The sequence below is a fragment of the Leuresthes tenuis genome, unplaced genomic scaffold (assembly GCF_036924035.1).
Source record: "Leuresthes tenuis unplaced genomic scaffold, fLeuTen1.0.hap1 SCAF_1, whole genome shotgun sequence".
Taxonomy (NCBI): Eukaryota; Metazoa; Chordata; class Actinopteri; order Atheriniformes; family Atherinopsidae; genus Leuresthes; species Leuresthes tenuis.
The window spans coordinates 39,835,080-39,855,270 of NW_027325355.1; the positions used below are offsets into that span (position 1 = coordinate 39,835,080).

General features: G+C 39.9%; 3 protein-coding genes across 3 annotated transcripts in view; 1 reads left to right on the forward strand and 2 right to left on the reverse strand.

The window, feature by feature from the left end:
- slc19a2 (solute carrier family 19 member 2) overlaps window positions 1-20,191 on the reverse strand; it is a 65,973-nt gene that overhangs the window by 6,901 nt on the left and 38,881 nt on the right. Inside the window, exon 2 of the mRNA XM_072379346.1 lies at window positions 599-750. Within this exon, the coding sequence (XP_072235447.1) occupies window positions 599-721 (123 nt within the window). The 5' untranslated portion in view covers window positions 722-750. The remainder of the gene's footprint in view (window positions 1-598; window positions 751-20,191) is intronic.
- On the reverse strand, window positions 2,197-11,937 carry atg3 (autophagy related 3). The gene is made up of 12 exons (XM_072379353.1): window positions 11,723-11,937; window positions 11,407-11,448; window positions 11,241-11,290; window positions 10,030-10,100; window positions 7,180-7,287; window positions 6,000-6,052; window positions 5,046-5,133; window positions 4,926-4,960; window positions 4,674-4,826; window positions 3,638-3,765; window positions 3,140-3,208; window positions 2,197-2,614 (listed from the first exon to the last, which is right to left on the reverse strand). Exons 1-12 carry the CDS (start codon window positions 11,792-11,794, stop codon window positions 2,533-2,535), a joined length of 951 nt encoding a protein of 316 aa, XP_072235454.1. The 5' UTR covers window positions 11,795-11,937; the 3' UTR covers window positions 2,197-2,532.
- cars2 (cysteinyl-tRNA synthetase 2, mitochondrial) lies at window positions 11,950-19,918 on the forward strand. The gene is made up of 15 exons (XM_072379344.1): window positions 11,950-12,366; window positions 12,452-12,502; window positions 12,584-12,701; window positions 12,794-12,865; window positions 13,182-13,287; window positions 13,379-13,459; window positions 13,851-13,980; window positions 16,000-16,133; window positions 17,225-17,292; window positions 18,065-18,131; window positions 18,248-18,386; window positions 18,737-18,860; window positions 18,998-19,096; window positions 19,407-19,631; window positions 19,730-19,918. Exons 1-15 carry the CDS (start codon window positions 12,146-12,148, stop codon window positions 19,802-19,804), a joined length of 1,710 nt encoding a protein of 569 aa, XP_072235445.1. The 5' UTR covers window positions 11,950-12,145; the 3' UTR covers window positions 19,805-19,918.

Here is a 20,191-nt window from a genome sequence, read left to right on the forward strand (position 1 = left end):
CTTTCCTTTCTTTTCCTTTCAAAGAGGTTGGCTCTAAGTGAAGTTTTTGATCCAATCTGTAGGTTTCCTTAGCTAGGGCACTTTTTAAGAATTGACCCTGTGTGTATGAATTGGACAAATCTGAAATGGAATTCATTTAGATTATTCTGGCGGTGTATTCTGACACAAAATAGCACCGAAGCTTACAGCACCGAGTGCAGCGGTGGAAACACGAAGTCTTCAGAAGGAAAGAAAAAGTTGTGTTTGCCACGGCGAGTTACACCAATTCAGTCCGTTTTCATTATCTGACAGTTTATCGTCGTTTATCTGTTCATTTACGTGCAAACTGAGCTAACTTTCGCATTTTACAGTTTCACAACGTGCATTGCATGCAGCCTTTAGATGGAACTCGTGATTGCGACATGATAAGTTTTATACGCGAATTAAAGCTAAACGCACCTAAATGAGCTTCATTAAGTGTTACTGATACATGCACAAACTGTGCGGAACCACGACTCTGGTGGTGTTAAAAACTGTTGAGAAGCTAGAAAATGATCAAGTCCAAATATGATGCAATGTCTGGTAAGCTAGCCGCACAGCAGCCGTGAAGCTAACTCACCTGCGTCTCTGTCAGGTTCTTGTCTGGTCCCATCAGGTAGGCGGTGAGAAAAGGTTCCGACGGCCGCAGGCTGGAGAAGAAGCCATAGACACAGAGCAGAAGCGTCGGGTAGAACACAGACATGTTGGACCTGAAGTGACCTCCACATGCCGCTTTGACTTCTTCTCTTCTGTTGGTGTCTTTGGAGCTGGTTCAGAATGGTCAAGTTTTAGGTCCACTACTGCCACCAGCTGGTCAGAGTAAGGACGACCAGCTTTGGCGAAACAGTTGAGATTCTCCATCAATTTGAGTGCCAGTAAACTGGGTGCTGGTTTTGTCCTCGGCACCCATTAATAAATACACAATTAATATTCTGTTTGTAATATGTGGGAAACTTTATTGATAAATGTACATCAATTTGAAATAGCTAAGTGTTAATGAGCCATTTACACCAGGAGACTGGATGAACAGGTACAGAATAAACCAGTAGAACATACGGAAAGGACTGAAAGGATCTTGTTTCAGCTTTGAAAGTACTCTTGAAATCTGATACAAAAAAACCCCACAACATAACACTATATTTTTTACAATTCATATTCACGAAAGATGTATTCACACATTTATTAAGGACACTGAGAAGTATGACATTAAAACAATGTGATTTTTCATACAGCACATTGGAGCAAAACAGCAAACCTTCACAGAGTTCTTACACTGTAGGCAGTGGCATTTCACACCTGTAGAAGCAAGAGTGGAAATTTCTCAAAATTCTCAAGGTTCTGGCACAGTACAGGCTAGAAAAACTGTTCAAAGTTGAAGCAAGGGATAGAAAGCATACTCGAGGCGCAAACTACAAGAATCATTGTTAAATGAACAGGCGAGGCGATCAGCACATTCAGATGATTCAGTATTAAGACAATCCGGCATGAACAGATTATTTAGCCATGACTCTTGCAAAGTGCAGCTGCAGGGAAGCAATAATAACAACGTTAATAATTAAAAAGCTTCCATCACCGTGGTAGATGGTGGTTAGAAATTGGTGTCAGCAAGAAAAGCTCCATTTCCTCCTGTCCAAATCAGAATAAAGTACTTTATGTGATCACATCACTATTGGCTGTGAAACAAAGAGCAGGTCCAACTGCCTGGCCAACAATTTGACTGTTTTGGTTCACTTTTAAAAATATTTTGCTGTGCTTGAACGAATAAAGTTACTGTACATTATGCTGCCTGCTCAGCAGCAAACAGCAGACACACGCGCAGTGGCTTGTTAACATAGAGCACTTACCGGCAAAAAGAGAAATGTTTTTCTCGGGAGTTTGATGAAAAGTAAACCAGAGCTAAAAGGAAAGTGACATTCAACAGCTGGACGCAGAAAATGAACACTAAGAAGAGGTTTGCTGGGATTGTTAAGGTGTGGACTTGGCCTCCTGACACTTTGCACAACCAGATTTTTCAGAGCTCAACTTGTACATTGGATGGGTTTGAAGCAGTGTGGAATGGGTGACTCTTCTTTTGTCAGAGCTTATTACACAATGGTAACAACATCCCACCTGGAAATAAACATCAGAAGAACTGTCAAGCTGTCAATTCATTCCAAACACAAAAACTCAAACACCTAATTGTGAAAGAAGATCAGCGTTTAATAAAAGTTGTAGTATTTGTGCCACAGCTCAGCGAGCAGCAGTTTGAGCGAACAGTTAACTCTGCCTCTGCACTGGGTGCAGATGGATGAAACTGATGAAGATCTCCTTTTCAGGATGCTCTGGGTTCGAAAAAACCCCACAAAAAACCAAATGTATATATGTGTGTGTATTTGAAAAAAAGACAAACATTGAAAGGAGAAATCTTTCTTGACCAACATAAACCTGTTGAATTCAGAGCAGAGCAGACTGAGATAAACTGAAGCCTCACATGTACACATGCTGTTTGAGTTGAGCAGATTCATGTTGATCCAGCTACATTGTGAAGTGTCTTGTGTAATCATATTCTATTGTTGGAATGACAGCCTGCACAAATTTGAGGAAAATCAGAAGATACCTGAAAGTCTCAGTTAAGGAAGAAACACGTGATCAAGGAGAGACATTCTAAAATGAGATTAGGGTAGTGTAGGTGCACCAAAAGAGTATTATTAAATTGAATAGCAAGCACAAAGGAAATAGTTTTCTGTTGTTGGAGCTTGTTTGAACAGCTGCAAATGTACATTCATTATGTAAAGGGAAGTGTACAGGAGATGGAATAAGAGTTCAACAGTGTAATACTGGTGACTTTGATTTAATAAGCTATTAAATATCAGTTCAAAAAAACTCATTTGACTAGATTGTTTTTGTCAACAGAAGGATAACTCTGCTATGGCTAATAACAGGACCAACAGACAGAGATAGACGGGTTCTTTTGTCCTGTTTTGTGGTGCTAACATTTGAGAGTCGACTAAAATAATGTAAAAGCAAAAAGGGAATTAGCACCTGATGGTTTTGACCCAACATATTTCAGTGGAGCCCTTTTCTTTCGTGTTACTGGAATGAGACCATAGTGTGGTATCATGTTATCGCCATCAAAGGATACATATGCACTCCAAGCTCTCCTCCACCTTCTGCCACAGTCTCAATGATCTTTTTCATCACCTCAGCATGTCTGAAAACAGTGTTGCCATCAGTTAAAATGCATTGATGCAGTGTTGCATTATCTGTCTGTATGCAAACCATGAACTAAACTACATCAGCCTTGTAAAGGTACAGCAACAGATGAGTAAGAATAGAATTAGTTTATAGAATGACTGGACCTTTGGTTTAGAAAAAGCTGAAAGATTGTGTGGGATGCGTCTGTTCAAACGTGTATTAAATTGCTCAACAGTTTGCTTCTTTAAAGGTTTTCCCAAACTGTGTGAATTTGAGTGAATGTGTCTGTTCAAGATTATTTTTCTTACAAATAATGTGGCATTTTTTATTCATGTAACATGTATCATCTGGCCACTTGTTTTGAGACAACACAGCCCACTGAACTGCAGCTGCAGCAGTGCACCGGGAATGAAAGGAGATGTTTCTCTCCATGTGTCCCTCTCACCTGCAGGGATGGACAGAGCACATGGCAGGAGGAGGAAGGTGGGGGTGGTTCTCAATGGTCACCGTCTTCTTCACATGGTCCTGGCTGATATCCTCATACATCTGTTCTACAGTCAGTGGCTGCCTGTCCTGGAAAACAGATCAACATATAGATCAGGGGTCGGCTACCTTTAACACTCAAAGAGCCATTTGGACCCGGTTTCCACAGAAAAGAAAACGCTGGGAGCCAGACATCTAAAATGAAGATATTGGTTTTTTTACCTTTACGCCTCCTATAAACACCTATCGCGTGTTGCATGAAGTGCTACAGAGAAAATTTAATTGTATCTATGTAATGAACACATGTTGAACTCTTAAAAAAATAATGATAAAACAAAACAAGCCGAGTTAAAGGTCTCTTTCTCACCACAGATTAGGCATACTGGTGAGCCACTCTCATCAGAGGTAAATGCAAATGAATCTGCCCAGGCATCATTAAATGTTCCATTTTCTTCAGATATTTTTATTTTCTTACATTTCTCCATACTTGGCCTACCTGGGGTTGAAGGTCTTAATAATAACAGTGTTTTTGGTGGGCTTTCGGCGAGTGTGGCGCATATTTTGAGCGACGAAAAATAATAAGAATTATAAAATATAATTTCATTTCAAGATCACAATAATCTTCCAATTTAGAACTACAATAATAATAATAATGTTAATAATAATAATAAAAAAAACTATCAAATAAAATACACTTGAACTGAATCCCTTTCAATTTATTTTCCCAAGCCGCGGGTTGCCGGCCCCTGAGCTACATTAACTGACTGTATCTCTGGTGTGGAATCTTGCATGAACCTAATAGTCAGAAGTTGTTTCTGCTAGCTTTGAATAAAACACTCCATCTGTCCTGAAAATTTAACAGAACCTGACAAAGAAATGAAAGCACATAGGATTGTGAACGTACTTTCCAAATGCTTCCTACCTCTTGAATAATAGATAAACTCTTTGTGGAATTAACAGCCCGAGCTTATGAAGCTCCAATTTGTCCAAGTACATACTTCATCATATCCAAAGAGCCACAGTCGAGGAGTCTGGTAGTATTTATCGTAAGTGATGTACAGGTCGTATGTTCTGGTCTGAAGGATGGCATCTTCACTCCCAGGTTCTGCTTTGGCTTTAGTTTCTACCATTTTACTAGTGTCCAAGGTCGCCTAAAACATAGGAAAAAGCCAGGTGATAGATGCAATGATGACATCTGACCTTGCAGATCATACAGAAAACTCCTGAAACTCCTGAAACTATGAGCATACCTCATCTGTTTCCAACAGACCACTCTCCTCATATTCTGAAAAGACAGCAGCAAGCACGGTCACATGCTGTGAGTGACATCACCGGACAAAAAAACCATTTCATGAGTGACACATGACTACCTTCCATATCTGCGGCTTCTCCATCTTCGTCTTCATCCTCATCCTCATCATCACAACATCCCGCAGGTGTGGCATTCATATTGTTGTCCTTCAAGAATTCAAATTAAAGTTTGTGATTTTGACTACAGCATCAGTGGCACACTGAGACTTTAAAAATGGAATTAAAGCTACAGTTGGTCAGACTTGGCTTGAAAATTTGAACCAACACAAGCTTGACGGCACAACATGTCACAGATGTATTTTGGGCCTAAACCATTCTGGGATTTGTAAACCATCAGCAGGCTTTTAAAATCTATTCTGTGACTGGCCGGAAAATTAACAACAAAACAGCACCATTATGAATGTTCAAACACACTCAAAAAGTATCAACAACGCCTACACAACAGCAAAAATGACAGAATCACTGCCGTAGAATTCTTCCTTTTGGGGGCGAATAAATAAACAATTTAATTTCCATTTTAAAAAAAGCATCAATAAAAATGCTGAAATTTTTGGCCATTTTTATTTTGATAAAGTAGATGGTCCAACGATGCTAAGGGTTACACAACTCATGATGATATATTAAGGACTATATTACTTAAGTGCCTTGAGATGACAATTGTTGTAATCTGGCGCTATATAAATAAAATTGAATTGAATTGTTGTACAACAATCAAAATATCAAACACAATTTGACAGCACAGAGTCAATCAAACCAGTCAGGCTGTTGTGTCACAGCTTAGCAATGCACTGACAAATCTTTATGAAGCTAGAACTTGCACTTCAGCTGATATTTCTCTATAGGATCATCATTAGGATTGAAGCCGTTGTTTTCAGTTCTGATTTAAATCTATTAATAGAAAGGATTAATTATAACCAGTTTGAACAAATTCATCTTTTCATTTGGAGCTTTCGGGGTTCATGAGGAATTCATTAGGAATAAGCATGACATCATGTGAAAATTATGAAGCATACCTTATTGTTGTCGAGTGAAATTTCTCGTACAGCGTCCGTGACTCCTAACACACCTGCTGAGACACACTCAAATTCATTTGAATTTGTCTCCATCTATCTTCTGAAATCCATAAACAATGCACAACATTTCCAAGTTTTAACATCAAAAGCTATGTGCTATTTCACCACAAAGCTAGAGAAACGGTTCTCTCCAGGATAAAAATATGCAAGTGTGTATACAAACATGTTGATTGCGCCAACGTATAGCGACAAATGGAAGTGCTTCTGTTACTTTGTATACACATCAATAAAAAATATTACACTGAAAAAACGGTTCATAGTCTTTACTTTACATCTTCAAAGTGATCTGCTAAAAACTGGTATTGTTGGAAAGACGCCTTTCTATCAGTTAGAGCTAAGCAAAACTTGATTTTCAAGCGCAATGTGAAAGTCAAAACATTTCCGATCACCGTTTGCTCTCTGCCAGACACGAGGAACCAGTAAATGGCCTGTGCCACCTCTCAAAGTGCTCACACAATCCCATACAGCCCTTTTCAGTCTGCGCAGCTTTTTCTCTATTGCACACTTACGGATGGACGAATCAGAGGCGATGTGGGGGTCAGTGTCTTGCCCAAGGACACCTCAACATGTGGCAGATGACACATCTACATTAAATCTGGTAGGATGGCCGCACTGTGCTGAGGTTTGAGCACGTCTCTTCTCTTCTTTTTAAACATAAGTGAAGAGAGACAGTCTGTGACAAATGGTTTTCTCCATCTGATTCACTGCATTGTTCTGAGACAGGGACATCAGTCTCCTGCTGCCTCTTGCTGGTTGAGCAGTGGAGAAGGGGGCAAGTTTAAATCCCGGGTGTACAAACAGTAACTGACTATTGTGCTGTGAACAGTGTCACATAATGAACTAGCATCAGTAGATAGAATAGAATAGAAAAATACTTTATTCATCCTCCAGTGGGGGAAATTAAAAATATGTGATCAAACAAGAATTCTTACCACTGACCTATCTTCTGGCTGACAAAATTGTGTGCGCTAAAAGATATTATGTCAGCAGCAAACAGTAACCATACATACGATTCCGCTCTCACTTATCACTCTCCACTTTTTACGTGGAAAAGCAGAGCCAAATGCAGCAGCGATCAGGATATATGCAGTGCATGGATATTGAAAGACAAGTGTCCCACCTGAGTTGTGGTAAGTGTCCACCCATCCACCATCCCCATCATCTTCCTCTATGATGGCTTCGAGCTCATCAGAATACTCCATCTGTTTACAACGCTTGTAACATGGAACTGAAAGATCGAAACCAAACAGAAAGGTGGAGTTTCACACAAAGGAGAAGAAGAATGAAAGAAACTTATGGCATCCTTGAAAAAAAAAAAAAAATCTGTTTAACAGCTGGCTGATATAGCAACAACACATAGCATTATATTATATAAACACACACGCACGCACACACACACACTATATTTGGCTTTTGGGTGAATTTTCAGGATGAACCTAAAATGCATTTACAGGTGAACTTATGTGACCTTCTGTAAACTTTTGAATGCACATGTTCAACTATTCAATGTTTCAGTACTTTGTGCACAAGTTTCTGTTCTCCAACAAGGAGCTTAACGGCAACAGGTGTTTGATCCATGAATCAACCTATACATTTCCTGGTTCAATTAGAATTGGTATGTATATAGTCCTCATCATGCTGTTCACATTTTGGCATCATGAGACCAAGACGACACCCAACAATTGATCAACAGTACCTCGCCATTGCGAGGCTTCAAACAGGATGTTCTCAGTCGGATGTTGCCACTGAGCTTGGAGTGTCATCAGCAGGTTGCAACAGTGATACAGAGAGACTGGAAGAGTCACAGAAAGGAGTGGACTTCCTTTGGCCACATCCCACACTAATGACCGCTTCAATGTGAACGGTGCCCTGTGGAATCGGATGATGAATGCCACTCAACTCCAGGCACATTTAAGGGAGGTGAGAGGCACCCAAGTGTTACATCAGACCATTTGAAACCATTTACATCAGTGTGGTCTGTGTGCTTGACAACCTGCAAGGGTACCCGACTATACCACCAGGCACAGGTGTCATCGTCTTGCATGGTCCAGGGAGCAATTACGCTGGGGACAAGGGACCAATGGCACTCAGTGCTGTTCTCTGATGAAAGTCGATTCACAATGAGCAGAAATGATGGCCGCCAACAATATTGGAGATGTTAAGGAGCGCTATGCGTCCGCCACTGTTGTCACCAGACGAGCCTTTGGTGATGGTGGTGTTACAGTGTGAGAAGGTGTGTCTAGTCTAGGGGTGGGCGATATGGCAAAAATATCATATCACCATTTTTTTTAAAATAAAATCATGATCTCGATTTTGCAAATTTTGCAAATTATATTAGTTTGCGCTTGATCAGTTGCGGAAAATCCAAACCAATTCCATTTAATGGAGGTGGATTTTTTTTAGCGACCAACTCCTCTGTTTGGCTTTCAGCCATGGCTCTCCATGCGGCTACCGCTACACACACAAACAAGGAGGCGGGTAAGAAAGCGCGTCACTGCCCGTAATTCGCTGTGATTGGTCGGTCAGGTTGACGACGTAATACGTCCGGTGCGTCGGTGCATCAGCAAAGAACTGCAATTTATAGAACGTGCCCTAGACGATCCCACGATCTCTGCAGTTTGGCAGATCGTTACGGATCGTCTTCACGTTGCAATCGTTCACGATTTAATATCGTCATATCGCCCACCCTTAGTCTAGTCAGTACAGAACTGCCCTACACTTTGTGAATGGTACAATACCATACTACCTGAATAACATCATCAATCCAGTCATTGTGCCCCTGCATGAACAACACAGGCCTAATTTCATCTTCATGGACAACAATGCTCCAGCTCATCGAGGTCACATCATTAGGGAATGGCTGCTGGAGACTGGGGTACCTCAAATGGAGTGGCCTGCACTTTCTCCAGACCTGAATCCCATAGAAAACCTATGGGATCAGCTGAGTCTCCGTGGAGAGGCTCGTAACTCTGTACCCCAGAACCTCAGTGACCTGTGGACTGCCCTCCAAGAAGAGTGGGAGTCTACTTGTGAACAGCATGAGACGTCGTTGTCGAGCTGTAATTGATGCTCAAGGGCATATGACAAGTTATAGAGACATTTAAATTTTTTGTTGTGGTATACCCACCAATGTTGTTGGCTTTTGTTGCAATAAGTTGTTTGAGATGAGAAAATCACCAGTGCATGCTCCTACTTAAATGCCCTACTCTCATGATATAATATCACTGTTGTTATTTCCACAAATTTCACCCAAATAAAACAAATATCCCTTTATTTTGGTGAGTAGTGTATATATACACATACATACATACATACATACATGTATATATATATATATATATAAAATAAATGGAGAAGTCATATGATATCTTGGAGAAGTCCTCTGTGTATACACATACATATGTACACACAGAGTAACATGAACAGACAAACGAAGAGCTGAGGGAGAGCAGGATGACTGCACAGCTCCCAGAAATATTGGCTCACTTCTCAGGGTCGAACATCTACGCATTCTGCTCATGTGTTACAGAAGTCAAACAAAACTAAATTGTAGCCAACACCAAAGCACCGGTTATGCGACTCTGCCACTTCGGTTAGAAAGACTCAACAGGTAGTAAGGTAAGGTAATAAGAGCTTGTTTATAATTAATGAGAGGCTTAAATTCACATTAACGTTGTGATATATAAAAACATAAAGCCATAAAGTTTTAATACAAACACTGTAACATGCAAACCAATTTCTTTCAAATAAAAAGCTGCCAAACAATTATAGGCTGTTACTTTTCCGTTACACTTTGGAAGTTACTGTTTAAGAAATAAAATCTTTAAGTCAGTGCACTTTTTTTTCTAAACCTCACCGAGTAGAGAATTTTGAGATGTGACTAATGTGACATCATGGATGGCCTGAGGTTATAATTCAAGTAAGGGCGATAGAAAAACTGAAACAACTGTTTTCCTTATTAGATTCTTACCATTGCGTGTCAACAGAAATTGTTTATCCTGAGGCAAATACGGCTTCACCTTGACTTCTTCACCAGTGGCCCTAAAAGACAATGATTCATTCATAAATGAGCAACATCATAATATGCAATATTGGAGCAAGTGAGCTGTTAACAATACCAGCAAAGACTCTGAGCTTTGATGCAAAAACATACCATTGCTAAAAAATTTAACATGATATAAGGACATTTTCAAAAAAGAAAATGAATGTCTTCATTTATTTTTGTTCATGTGCCAAATGATAACATGGTGTGACGCAACTTGGATTTCTCCAAGAGGGATATTGCGCTATACTGTGAAATTCAACAAGACGAAAGAAGAACAATAAGCACTGCAAACAAGCTGCTTGTTCAACAGGAGTCTTTACGGAACAGGTCGATTGCAGCTTCTGTGGGTAGTTACATTAACAGACCCTGAGAATCAGAGTGAGCACAAACATAATGTCACTGTTTTGAAAAGATAACAGGAAGCACAAGTTGCTTGGAAACATAGCACTGACATTAAAGAAGAACTTTCTGTCACATATACATACAGGTAGATACACGACTATGACATGTCTACTGTTAAACATCCATTAATCTTATGGACACAAACATTGCAAATAAACTGTGCGGACAAATATTGCACAAAAATGCAGTGAATTCAGACAACAGTAAGTAGTGAAATGACACAAACAACCAACACGTGCCAGTTTCCTGGCATTATACACACTTAAACAGAGACATTTTTAAAATTGCGTGCGATTATTGTGATAGGGCTTTTATATTATTCATATTTCATTTTAATTCTTATTTTATTGGTAGCAGGATGAGGAAAAAATTCACTGCACATTGTGCTCTGTATGATTGTGTATGTGACAAATAAAACTATCTTGAATCTACTCAAAGTAATGTTCCAGGGGAAGATGACAACTCTACCAGCAAACCCCACCCTCATGACTCCAACTTTAAAAATCTGAAATTTCCTATAACTCATCTGTTCTTCAATCCATAACTTTACCCCCGTTACTGTACTGTAAATAGTGCAAACAATCATTTTGTCATATAAAATGAGGAAATGTTAAGCCCTGCTGACCTTGTTCGGTTTGACAGTCTGTGAACTTCACTGAACCAAATTTTAATCAGACTTCACACACGTGAAAGGATATCAAACATCTGAAATTCAGCCGCAAGCAGACACTCACCATTTCCATGTGGGGCAATGATGAACCAAGTGATCTCCAGCTGCTACGAACTGAAATACAAAAAAGAATGACTTTTCCAACAGATGAATATCAGATGGAATGCTTTCTTAAGGGAAGACAACAAGCCTAAAAATAGATGGAGCATTAAAAACAAGTTCGTTCTCACCTCTTCTGGTGTAATAACCCCAGTCTCTTTGAACTTTGACTCCTGTGATTAATAATAAATCAAAATTGTATGTCAGGTATATCTGTACGTTCAGTACTGCATCAACCTACAGCTGGAACTAGAGGTGGTGCTGCGTATTTACCACAACTGAGCTAATGCATTCTCGTAAGATCGATACTTCATTAACCTTACGTCTAAACAGTGTTTCAGTAAACAAAAAATAATACTGTGACTCTGCGCTAGTAGACAGAACTCTTCATTTCATACTAACATATTTCATACGAGCTACCACCTAAGCTAGCTCATTTAAGTTTACCTTCAACACAGGAGTGAGAAACTCCGCCACTCCGAGAGCTGTGCCTTTCACTGTGTTTATGACGTTCTGCATTTTGGAGAATTATCCCAGAGTAATATGTCTGCTCCTTCTACGCCCTTTACTGACAGAAAAGGTAATTATTTTGACATAGCTTCTCAGGCAAAGTGCCAAGCAAGATTTATCACATGATACGTTTGAATACTTCCGGCATCACACTCTCGCGAGAACTTCTAAGTGATTGTAGCTTATTTGAGAACATCGGGAAACAGCAACTAATGTGACGTAGTGAAAAGAGACATAACTGTTATAGAAATAGCATGTACATGTCTCTTTTTTATATACCTATAAACAGATGGTCTATAGCTGCTGGAAGAGAAGCTAACGCAAGCTAGCAGTGCGCGCGCTGTTTTACAACTGTTCACTATGTGGACATCAAGGATACTGACAGCAAAGGTGCTGTGCGGCGTTTTCAGAACAAGCCACTATCTGAATACCGTCAAATGTAGATCGAAGGGATCTAGCTGTGGTGTTTCAGGAAAGACGTGGATACGACCCAGCGGGTTCGACACAGGTTTAAAGACTTTCAACAGCCTTACCAAACAGAGAGAGCCTCTCATTCTGACTAGAGAGGGGATTGCTACCTGGTATGGTGTATGGTTATCTATGAGATTATTACACACACCTGCATGGCCGCTTAATAACCTGCACTGTGCTTGTGTTGTGTCACAGGTACAGTTGTGGACCTACCGTGTACGACCACGCTCACCTGGGTCATGCATGGTAATCATTTTCGCCTCTGCACACCAAAACACGTGTCCTGACTAAATAAGTTGATTTTGCTAAACTTTTGTCTTCTCCCAGTTCATATGTCAGGTTTGATATCCTGCAGAGGATTCTGTCACGGTTGTTTGGTGTCACTGTTATCCACGCCATGGTTATCACTGACGTTGATGACAAAATAATCAAAAGGAGTTGGGAGGTAAAGATTTAAAATATATATATATATAATCAGTCATCTTATGACTGCTGAAAATCATGTTTATTGAGTGTTTTCTTTCTCTTCTCTGACAGGAAAATGTTTCCCCAGCTGTTATTGCCAGAATGTATGAAGATGAATTCAAGAAGGATATGTTATCATTAAAGGTGCGGTTGGACATTGAATTTAAAACTGCCGTCAAATTTGGTAGACAGTGTAAGTTCTTGAAGATGAAGCTGTGTAAAGAAAATGAAAACTATATGAGTATATGGGGCGTTTTAAAGTGGCATTGGCATTAAAGATAATACCAGTGACAGGGTCAATAGTATTCCCAGTTTAGAATAGTGCGAGAACTACTGTCTCTGTCTGAAAGTCAAATATTGTCTGAAAAGCTGGCAAAGCAAGAAAAGTGATTGTTACATTACAGCTGTTGTATTTATGTTCATCTCAGGCATGTTTTCATATTCTCTGCTTGTTTTGAAGGTGGTTCCTCCTGCAGTGTATCTAAGAGTCACTGAGAATGTGCATCATATTGTTGCCTTTATTGAAGGGATCATCAAAAATGGACACGCTTATGCCACAAAAGAAGGTGAAAACTTAGAAATTTGTGATCGATACTTTAAGTAACAGTGTATTCCTACAGCGCCTGAGCCAAAACGTGTGCACTCTTTTGGTTGCAGGTGATGTATATTTTGATGTCCAGTCCATTGGTGACAGTTACGGCAAGTTTGTCGGAGCTATGGGTTCTCAGAGAGAGCATGGTAAGGTATTAGTTAGGGCTGGTAACGGTTCCACATTGGACAGCCAGTACTTACTGACACTACATTTAATATGTGATGCAATTATTTCCCCAGCTAAAGGAAATTAAAGATATTCCATGTGAAGATGCAAACTGTTAATGAAAACATGGACCAAGTAGCCTAATCCCTTTTCAAATGTGAAACATCTGTCGTTAGTTGAGTTCCTTAAGTCTAACGCAGTTAACCAATCATGAAACAGAATTAAATGTCTGCATTTGGCACAGGTTCTTTAATTTCTCAAAAGTTATATGTTGTCAACTGGACAGCTGCTTAAGTTGTCCAATTTCATTGGTATCGTAGGTTGGTTTTTAGACACACTTAACTAACAGACAACATCTGTATGGTTCTCCAGACAGCTCAAAGAAACGAGATCCAAGGGATTTTGCTCTTTGGAAGTCTTCTAAACCTCAGGAACCACACTGGGATTCTCCATGGGGCAGAGGAAGACCTGGTTGGCATATTGAATGCTCCACTGTTGCAAGGTAGGAACCTCATTCTGTCTCCTGTCTTAAGTCTCCAAGGCAACTGTGATTTCCACAGTTGTGAGGCCTGTGTGATGTTTGTCATCCTCACTCAGGGATTCTCACACAATGATGACATTTTTGGCAGGCTGCCCTAATATATTAAAGGCTGCCTATATATATTTGACAAGACACTCATGCTTTTTAAAAGAATTTTTACCATCCAAACTAGTGAAATCTACTGTAAAGCTGTTTGCGATGCTTTTGTTCAGCCCCCTGCCTCTGTCTCACACGCGGTGTATCAGCCCCTCCCTGCTTGATTCAAACATGATGGCTTTAGACCTCTTTTCAGAACCTTTCAGTTGCTTTTTTAAAAAAGCCCCATAAGAAAAATGCTGCAATAGTTTGAGCAAACCTGATTTACTTTCTATGCAGGACTATCATTTTCTCGTGCTGGTCATCTCTCTTTCAAGCACTGAGAGGGGAACCTCATATTGCTGACTACTCCACCATCGTCTGTTTATCAGTCTGTGAGGCTCCACCAGGTCCCTCTGAGGCTGTCAGTGTGCAGGCTGAATAATTATAACCACATAGACCAAGCCCACCACCATTTTTGCACACACAGACGCAGAAACCATGAACCCCAGCCTCACTTTGTACAATAGTATAGATTTTTTTGAGGGTGCAAAGGTTCAAACATATTCTTACTGTATTTAAAGGACCTTTTTTACAGTCTACTGGTCCAACAAAAAAATAAATAAATTCAGAAGTGTTGGTTAATTATCGACCTATATCCAATCTCCCTTTTTTGTCTAAAGTTCTTGAAAAAATAGTTGCAGTTCAACTTTGTGATCATTTACATAGAAATAATCTGTTTGAAGAGTTTCAGTCAGGATTCAGAGTGCATCATAGCACAGAAACAGCACTGGTGAAAGTTACCAATGATCTCCTGTTAGCTTCTGATAGCGGACTTGTTTCTGTGCTTGTCCTGTTGGATCTCAGTGCTGCATTTTGTACGATCGATCACAGCATTCTGTTACAGAGACTTGAACATGTTATTGGGATTAAAGGAACTGCATTAGGCTGGTTTAAGTCATATTTATCTGATAGATTCCAGTTTGTTCTTGTAAATGAAGAATATTCCTCACACATCGGAGTAAGTCATGGAGTTCCTCAGGGTTCTGTGCTTGGACCAATTCTTTTTACTTTATACATGCTTCCATTAGGTAACATTATGAGACAGCATGGCATAAATTTCCATTGTTATGCTGATGATACTCAGCTGTACTTATCTATGAAACCAGATGAAACCAATAGGTTGGTCAGACTACAAGCCTGTCTTAAAGACATAAAGACCTGGATGACTCAGAACTGTCTGCTTTTAAATTCAGACAAAACTGAAGTTGTTCTCTTTGGACCTGAGCGCTTCAGGGAGAAATTGTTTAGTTATGTAGTTACTCTAGATGGTATTTCCTTGGCTTCTAGTTCTACAGTGAGGAACCTTGGAGTTATTTTTGACCACAATTTATCATTTGATGCACATATAAAACTGGTTTCTAGGACTGCCTTCTTTCACCTTCGTAATATTGCTAAAATCAGGAACATCCTGTCTCAGGGTGATGCAGAGAAACTAGTTCATGCATTTGTTACTTCAAGATTGGACTACTGTAATTCCTTATTATTGGGCTGGCCCACATATTCTCTGAAAAGCCTCCAGCTGATCCAAAATGCTGCAGCCAGAGTTCTGATGAGAACTAACAGGAGAGATCATGTTTCTCCAGTTTTAGCTTATCTTCATTGGTTCCCTGTTCAGAGTCAAAGCAAACTTTATTGTCAATCAAGCATTACAACATTACATTGCAAGCGGACTGAAATTGCGTTTATACTCTAGTCTAGATAGAGTAACTCAGAGGCATACTTGCACTGAATTGAAGTTAGTTTGTTTTACCATTGAAAAGGAGAAATGCGATTCTCTTCTCCACACTATGATAGAAAATCAACTTGTTGATGTCATATTGTCACATCTATGGCCGTTTTCAGCTCTGTGTTTGGCAGTCAGCTGGATATTCACTCTGGAGGCATTGACCTGGCCTTTCCTCACCATGAGAATGAGGTCGCCCAGAGTGAAGCCTATCATCAGTGCAGACAGTGGGGAAACTACTTTCTTCATTCAGGTGAATCCTAAAAGTCTAATAAATCACATTGGAACAGGCTGTCACATTAAGTTGATTATGCTTTGTGTTTGCAGGTTCATTAGTGAGACTACTGTACACGTGGCTTGAAAATATAAAGAGCATCTGAATACTGAAGTATTATTGAGGTCATGTGATATAAGTGAAAAGTAACCAAAAGATTCTGTGAGCTAAGATTGTTTGTAACTGATTTAGACTCTCGCACACTGTGATTACATTTGGCTAAACGTTTCTTGTTTGATTTTACACTGTTGCATGATGTGCAAACTGTGCGGACGTTTTGAATGTCTAACATTCTAAAATGATCCGTGTGGCCCTGTGATGGACTGGTGACCTGTGATGGGTGTACTCCACCTCTCACTCAATGACAGCTGGGATAGGCTTCAGCCCCCTCGCGACCATGAATTGGATTAAGCGAGGATAGAAAATGGATGGATGGAGTTAAATGACTATGTTCACTCCAAATATACAAAGAAATGTTCCCATTTGTATGTTTATTTTTTTAATCCTACTGACAGAGCTGCCATCAAAGTTTCCCTTTTAGTTTTACTACTTGCATTTATGAAGTTGTACTGCTAGTTTGTATTTTCACCCGTAAAAATACTCAGGAGTTAGACATCACTTTTACACATACCTTTAAGATTTTGATGCAGAAATGCCTCACAAATAGAAAAAAACAGAATGACTAATATTAAACATCAAACTTTCACCTAAAATGCTTCAGTGTATGAACAGTGTCACAGAATAATGCTCATATTTGAAGCCACAAATGCTTAAGCAAGAGTGCTGGATCCCACTGAAACGTTTCCAACAAAAATCTCTTCAGGTCAGAGAATTGGTGGAGCGACTACAGATTATCAGGTGTTTCTATCCTCATTGCTTTTCTTCGCCATGAATGAAGTGCAAGCAGACAGTTTGCTTCGGTGTGAGCAAGTTCGAGACACTAAAGAAGGGATGACTTTTCTCCTGACTACGATGACTGTTAATCTCTGTATACAGTGGTGATACAGCAGGGAATCACTGTTCGTCATGTATATACTTGACTGGTTGTTGTCATTCATTTATTTCTCCAGGTCATTTACACCTAAAGGGTAGTGCACAGAAAATGTCCAAATCTTTGAAGAACTATATCACCATCAAGGTAATAAAGTCATGATGTGCTATTTCATGTCAGATTAGCATTTTTTTAACTTTACAAGCTGAAATGTTTTCATTTTCATTTCATCTCATTAGAGTGATGGGGGGGGTTTATTAATGAAGTTACAGCTGTTTCAACTGACATGCGAAGTAACTTCAAGTTCAGCATTCGACTGCTATCTTGGAACAGGAAGTGTTCATATTTGGACAAGAAAGTGGAGCTAAGAGTGAGACTTTATTGGACAAAAATGCTTGTTTTTGAGACGAAATGTGTATTTATTTCTTAGATTTTTTTAAAAATGACCACCAGTACACTAATGACGAGGAGTGAATTTAGCTAACAACACTTCCTGAGGACGATTAGGAGATGGTTCATTTAACAAACTATTTGTTCCATCAGGTTAACCTTTACAGAAGTTTAGTTTTAAAAAGGTTGTTTAGAAATTTTGAATCTTTCAGTGGCTTGTATTCAAGTATCTGTCTTCATAATGTAAATGAAGATACAAGTTTTCCCAAGTAGCCACATGAAATCTCCAAACTTTTTCCTTTTTGCTAAACAGTATCCTGCAAGATGTGGGATATACGTGTATAAGTAAGCCCTTCCATAAGCAAAAAGAAGAAAATAGAGATCAACAGATTATTAAGGCAGGAACACCTGGCAAACTTGATGTGAACTGTCCCTCGTGAATGATTCATCACTTTCTGATTTGTTTTGGTTTTTTTAAAGAATAAATACATTAAACTTTTTTTGAAAAGTTGTCCCTTTCTTCCATCAGGATTTTCTGAAGTCTTACTCTGCCAATGAGTTCCGGATGTTTTGTCTTTTATCCAAATACAGATCCGGTGGGTTAGATATACAGCATAGTGGCACACACACACACACACACACAGAGTAATGGAGCAGCATTAACACAACCTCTTAATACTTTAATGCAAAGTTTCTTGTGGCATCTCCGCAGCTATAGACTACAGTGACAGCAGCATGTTGGATGCTCGGACCTCTCTGGAAACCATATGCACCTTCATCGCTGCTGCTCAGGCTTACGTTAAGGGTCAGCTGCCGTGTTCACCTGTGCAGGAAGATTTTTTGTGGGAGAGGTAACAACCTCCTGTAAATTCTGTTTTTTTAAACACTTTTTATTTTTTTTATCAATGTTGAAAAGAGTCTTCGTAGTATTTGCGCTCTGCACTTTCTGCTTTCTCTTCATATGACACCGTTGCTAGGAAATGCTCAGCACTGTAAAGTAAGTTTACATGAATAGCAGCGACTGTGTGCAGGTCCGTTATAGAACAGGAACTTTGTAATGTCAGCTGTTTTTACAGAATCAGGCTTTCTACATTCCTTCATCTGTGCTTTCGAGTAGCACTTGCAAATGCAAAATGTCAAATTCGGAGAATAACGCTCTGTGCGTTTGCTCTTTGGTTTTTGTGTTTGTCTGTTTTTACAGGCTGGCTGAAGCTAAATCCGCTACGATGAAAGCTCTGGCAGATGACTTTGACACACCAAGAGCCATCAGTGCACTGATGAATTTGGTTCATCATGGAAACCGCCAACTCCAGCCTGTTTCTATGGTAACTCACTGTCTGACACAGCTGGTTGAAATTAGGAATGTGGTAGACGTAAGACATTAAGGAGTTGAATTGGAGAGGCTTACCAAATGACTAGCTTTGAGATCAGAGTGATTCACTAATATTGTGTTTCTGTTCAGTGTGATGGAGCGCTTCGGAGCCCCACCGTGTTTGGAGCGATGGTGACCTACATCAGAGACATCTTAGACGTGTTTGGGATAGATCTGCTTTACACTAAGGTTGGGACTGTGTTTTCATTGAGCGCCAGTTGCCTTTGGAAAGCTTGCAGCATGTTTTGTTTGTGAGGCATCACAAAGCCTGCTTTAGGGTAGACTTTCAATCAAAGAGTTGCATGCAGTGTCTCAGCTTAGAGACAGAGGTGTACAGATTGCCCTGCGATTGATTCTTACAACAATAGAGCTCTGAGGCACGGGGAAGAAGGATAAATCAAGCTTTAATACGTTTCACTTTCACTGTTTGTTTTGCACGTAAAGTGCGATTTTCTTCCTGAAGGGATACTTTGGATTTATACATCTTGTGCTTTTTCAGCAGGTGCAGGAGGCTGATGCTGTGAGTGGTTGTGGAAGCCTGCAGGCCGTCGTGGAGCAGCTGACTAATTTCAGAAGTGACGTTCGAGCATTCGCACTCACTCGTCAGGATGGTCCAACCCCTGGATCCCCAAGCAAACCTGAACTTTACCCAGACAGAGTCCCTCTACTAAAAGCCTGCGACACCCTCCGAAATGACCTGGCACCTTTTGGTGTGATCATCAAGGTGTGTTGAGTTTGCTCACATTGAAACGAAAAAAGGTCTGAATACAGAGAAGGTGGCTTCACGCAGGAAGGCTGACTGACTGATTTTTGTGTTTTCAGGATAGAGGAGCAACTTCCACATGGGAAATAAAACACGGCCAGAAGAAAGTCCAGGATAACGACCAGGAGACGTGAGGCTAAGTCCTCTGAAACGGACTCCACTCAAAGACTTTGAAACAAACGGATAAAAGTGATGATTTCATAACGACAGAAACTAGCCTGTCGCATTGTTTCAGTTCCACATTATGAGTTGTAATAAACTTTAAATTCATGTTTGATAGAAGCTGAACTGATTACGTTTCCCCGAACTTGTTTCTTTCTCTACAAATCTGCCAACTTTATTTTTGACTAATACTAGCACTCAGCAGAACTACACCGCTAACGCATATTCAAGGTCACTAATCAAACGAACCTTTTGAAAACAGCTCGGTCACATATCACACAACAGACAGATCACCAGCTTGCTGAACAGCAACTGGTAGTAGCTGTTTTAAGAACTGAAAGCTTTATACTTGGAAAAAA

Bases quoted from the DNA above. Each gene is read 5' to 3' on its own strand.
- cars2 (XM_072379344.1), top strand. From the start codon at position 12,146: ATGTGGACATCAAGGATACTGACAGCAAAGGTGCTGTGCGGCGTTTTC. The intron at 16,134-17,224 runs GTGAATCCTAAA...TTATTTCTCCAG, and splicing joins AAACTACTTTCTTCATTCAG to GTCATTTACACCTAAAGGGT. The intron at 18,387-18,736 runs GTAACAACCTCC...CTGTTTTTACAG, and splicing joins GAAGATTTTTTGTGGGAGAG to GCTGGCTGAAGCTAAATCCG.
- atg3 (XM_072379353.1), bottom strand. From the start codon at position 11,794: ATGCAGAACGTCATAAACACAGTGAAAGGCACAGCTCTCGGAGTGGCG. The intron at 7,288-10,029 runs GTAAGAATCTAA...TCGATCTTTCAG, and splicing joins ATTTCTGTTGACACGCAATG to TTCCATGTTACAAGCGTTGT. The intron at 5,134-5,999 runs GTATGCTTCATA...GAATTCTTGAAG, and splicing joins TTTCACTCGACAACAATAAG to GACAACAATATGAATGCCAC.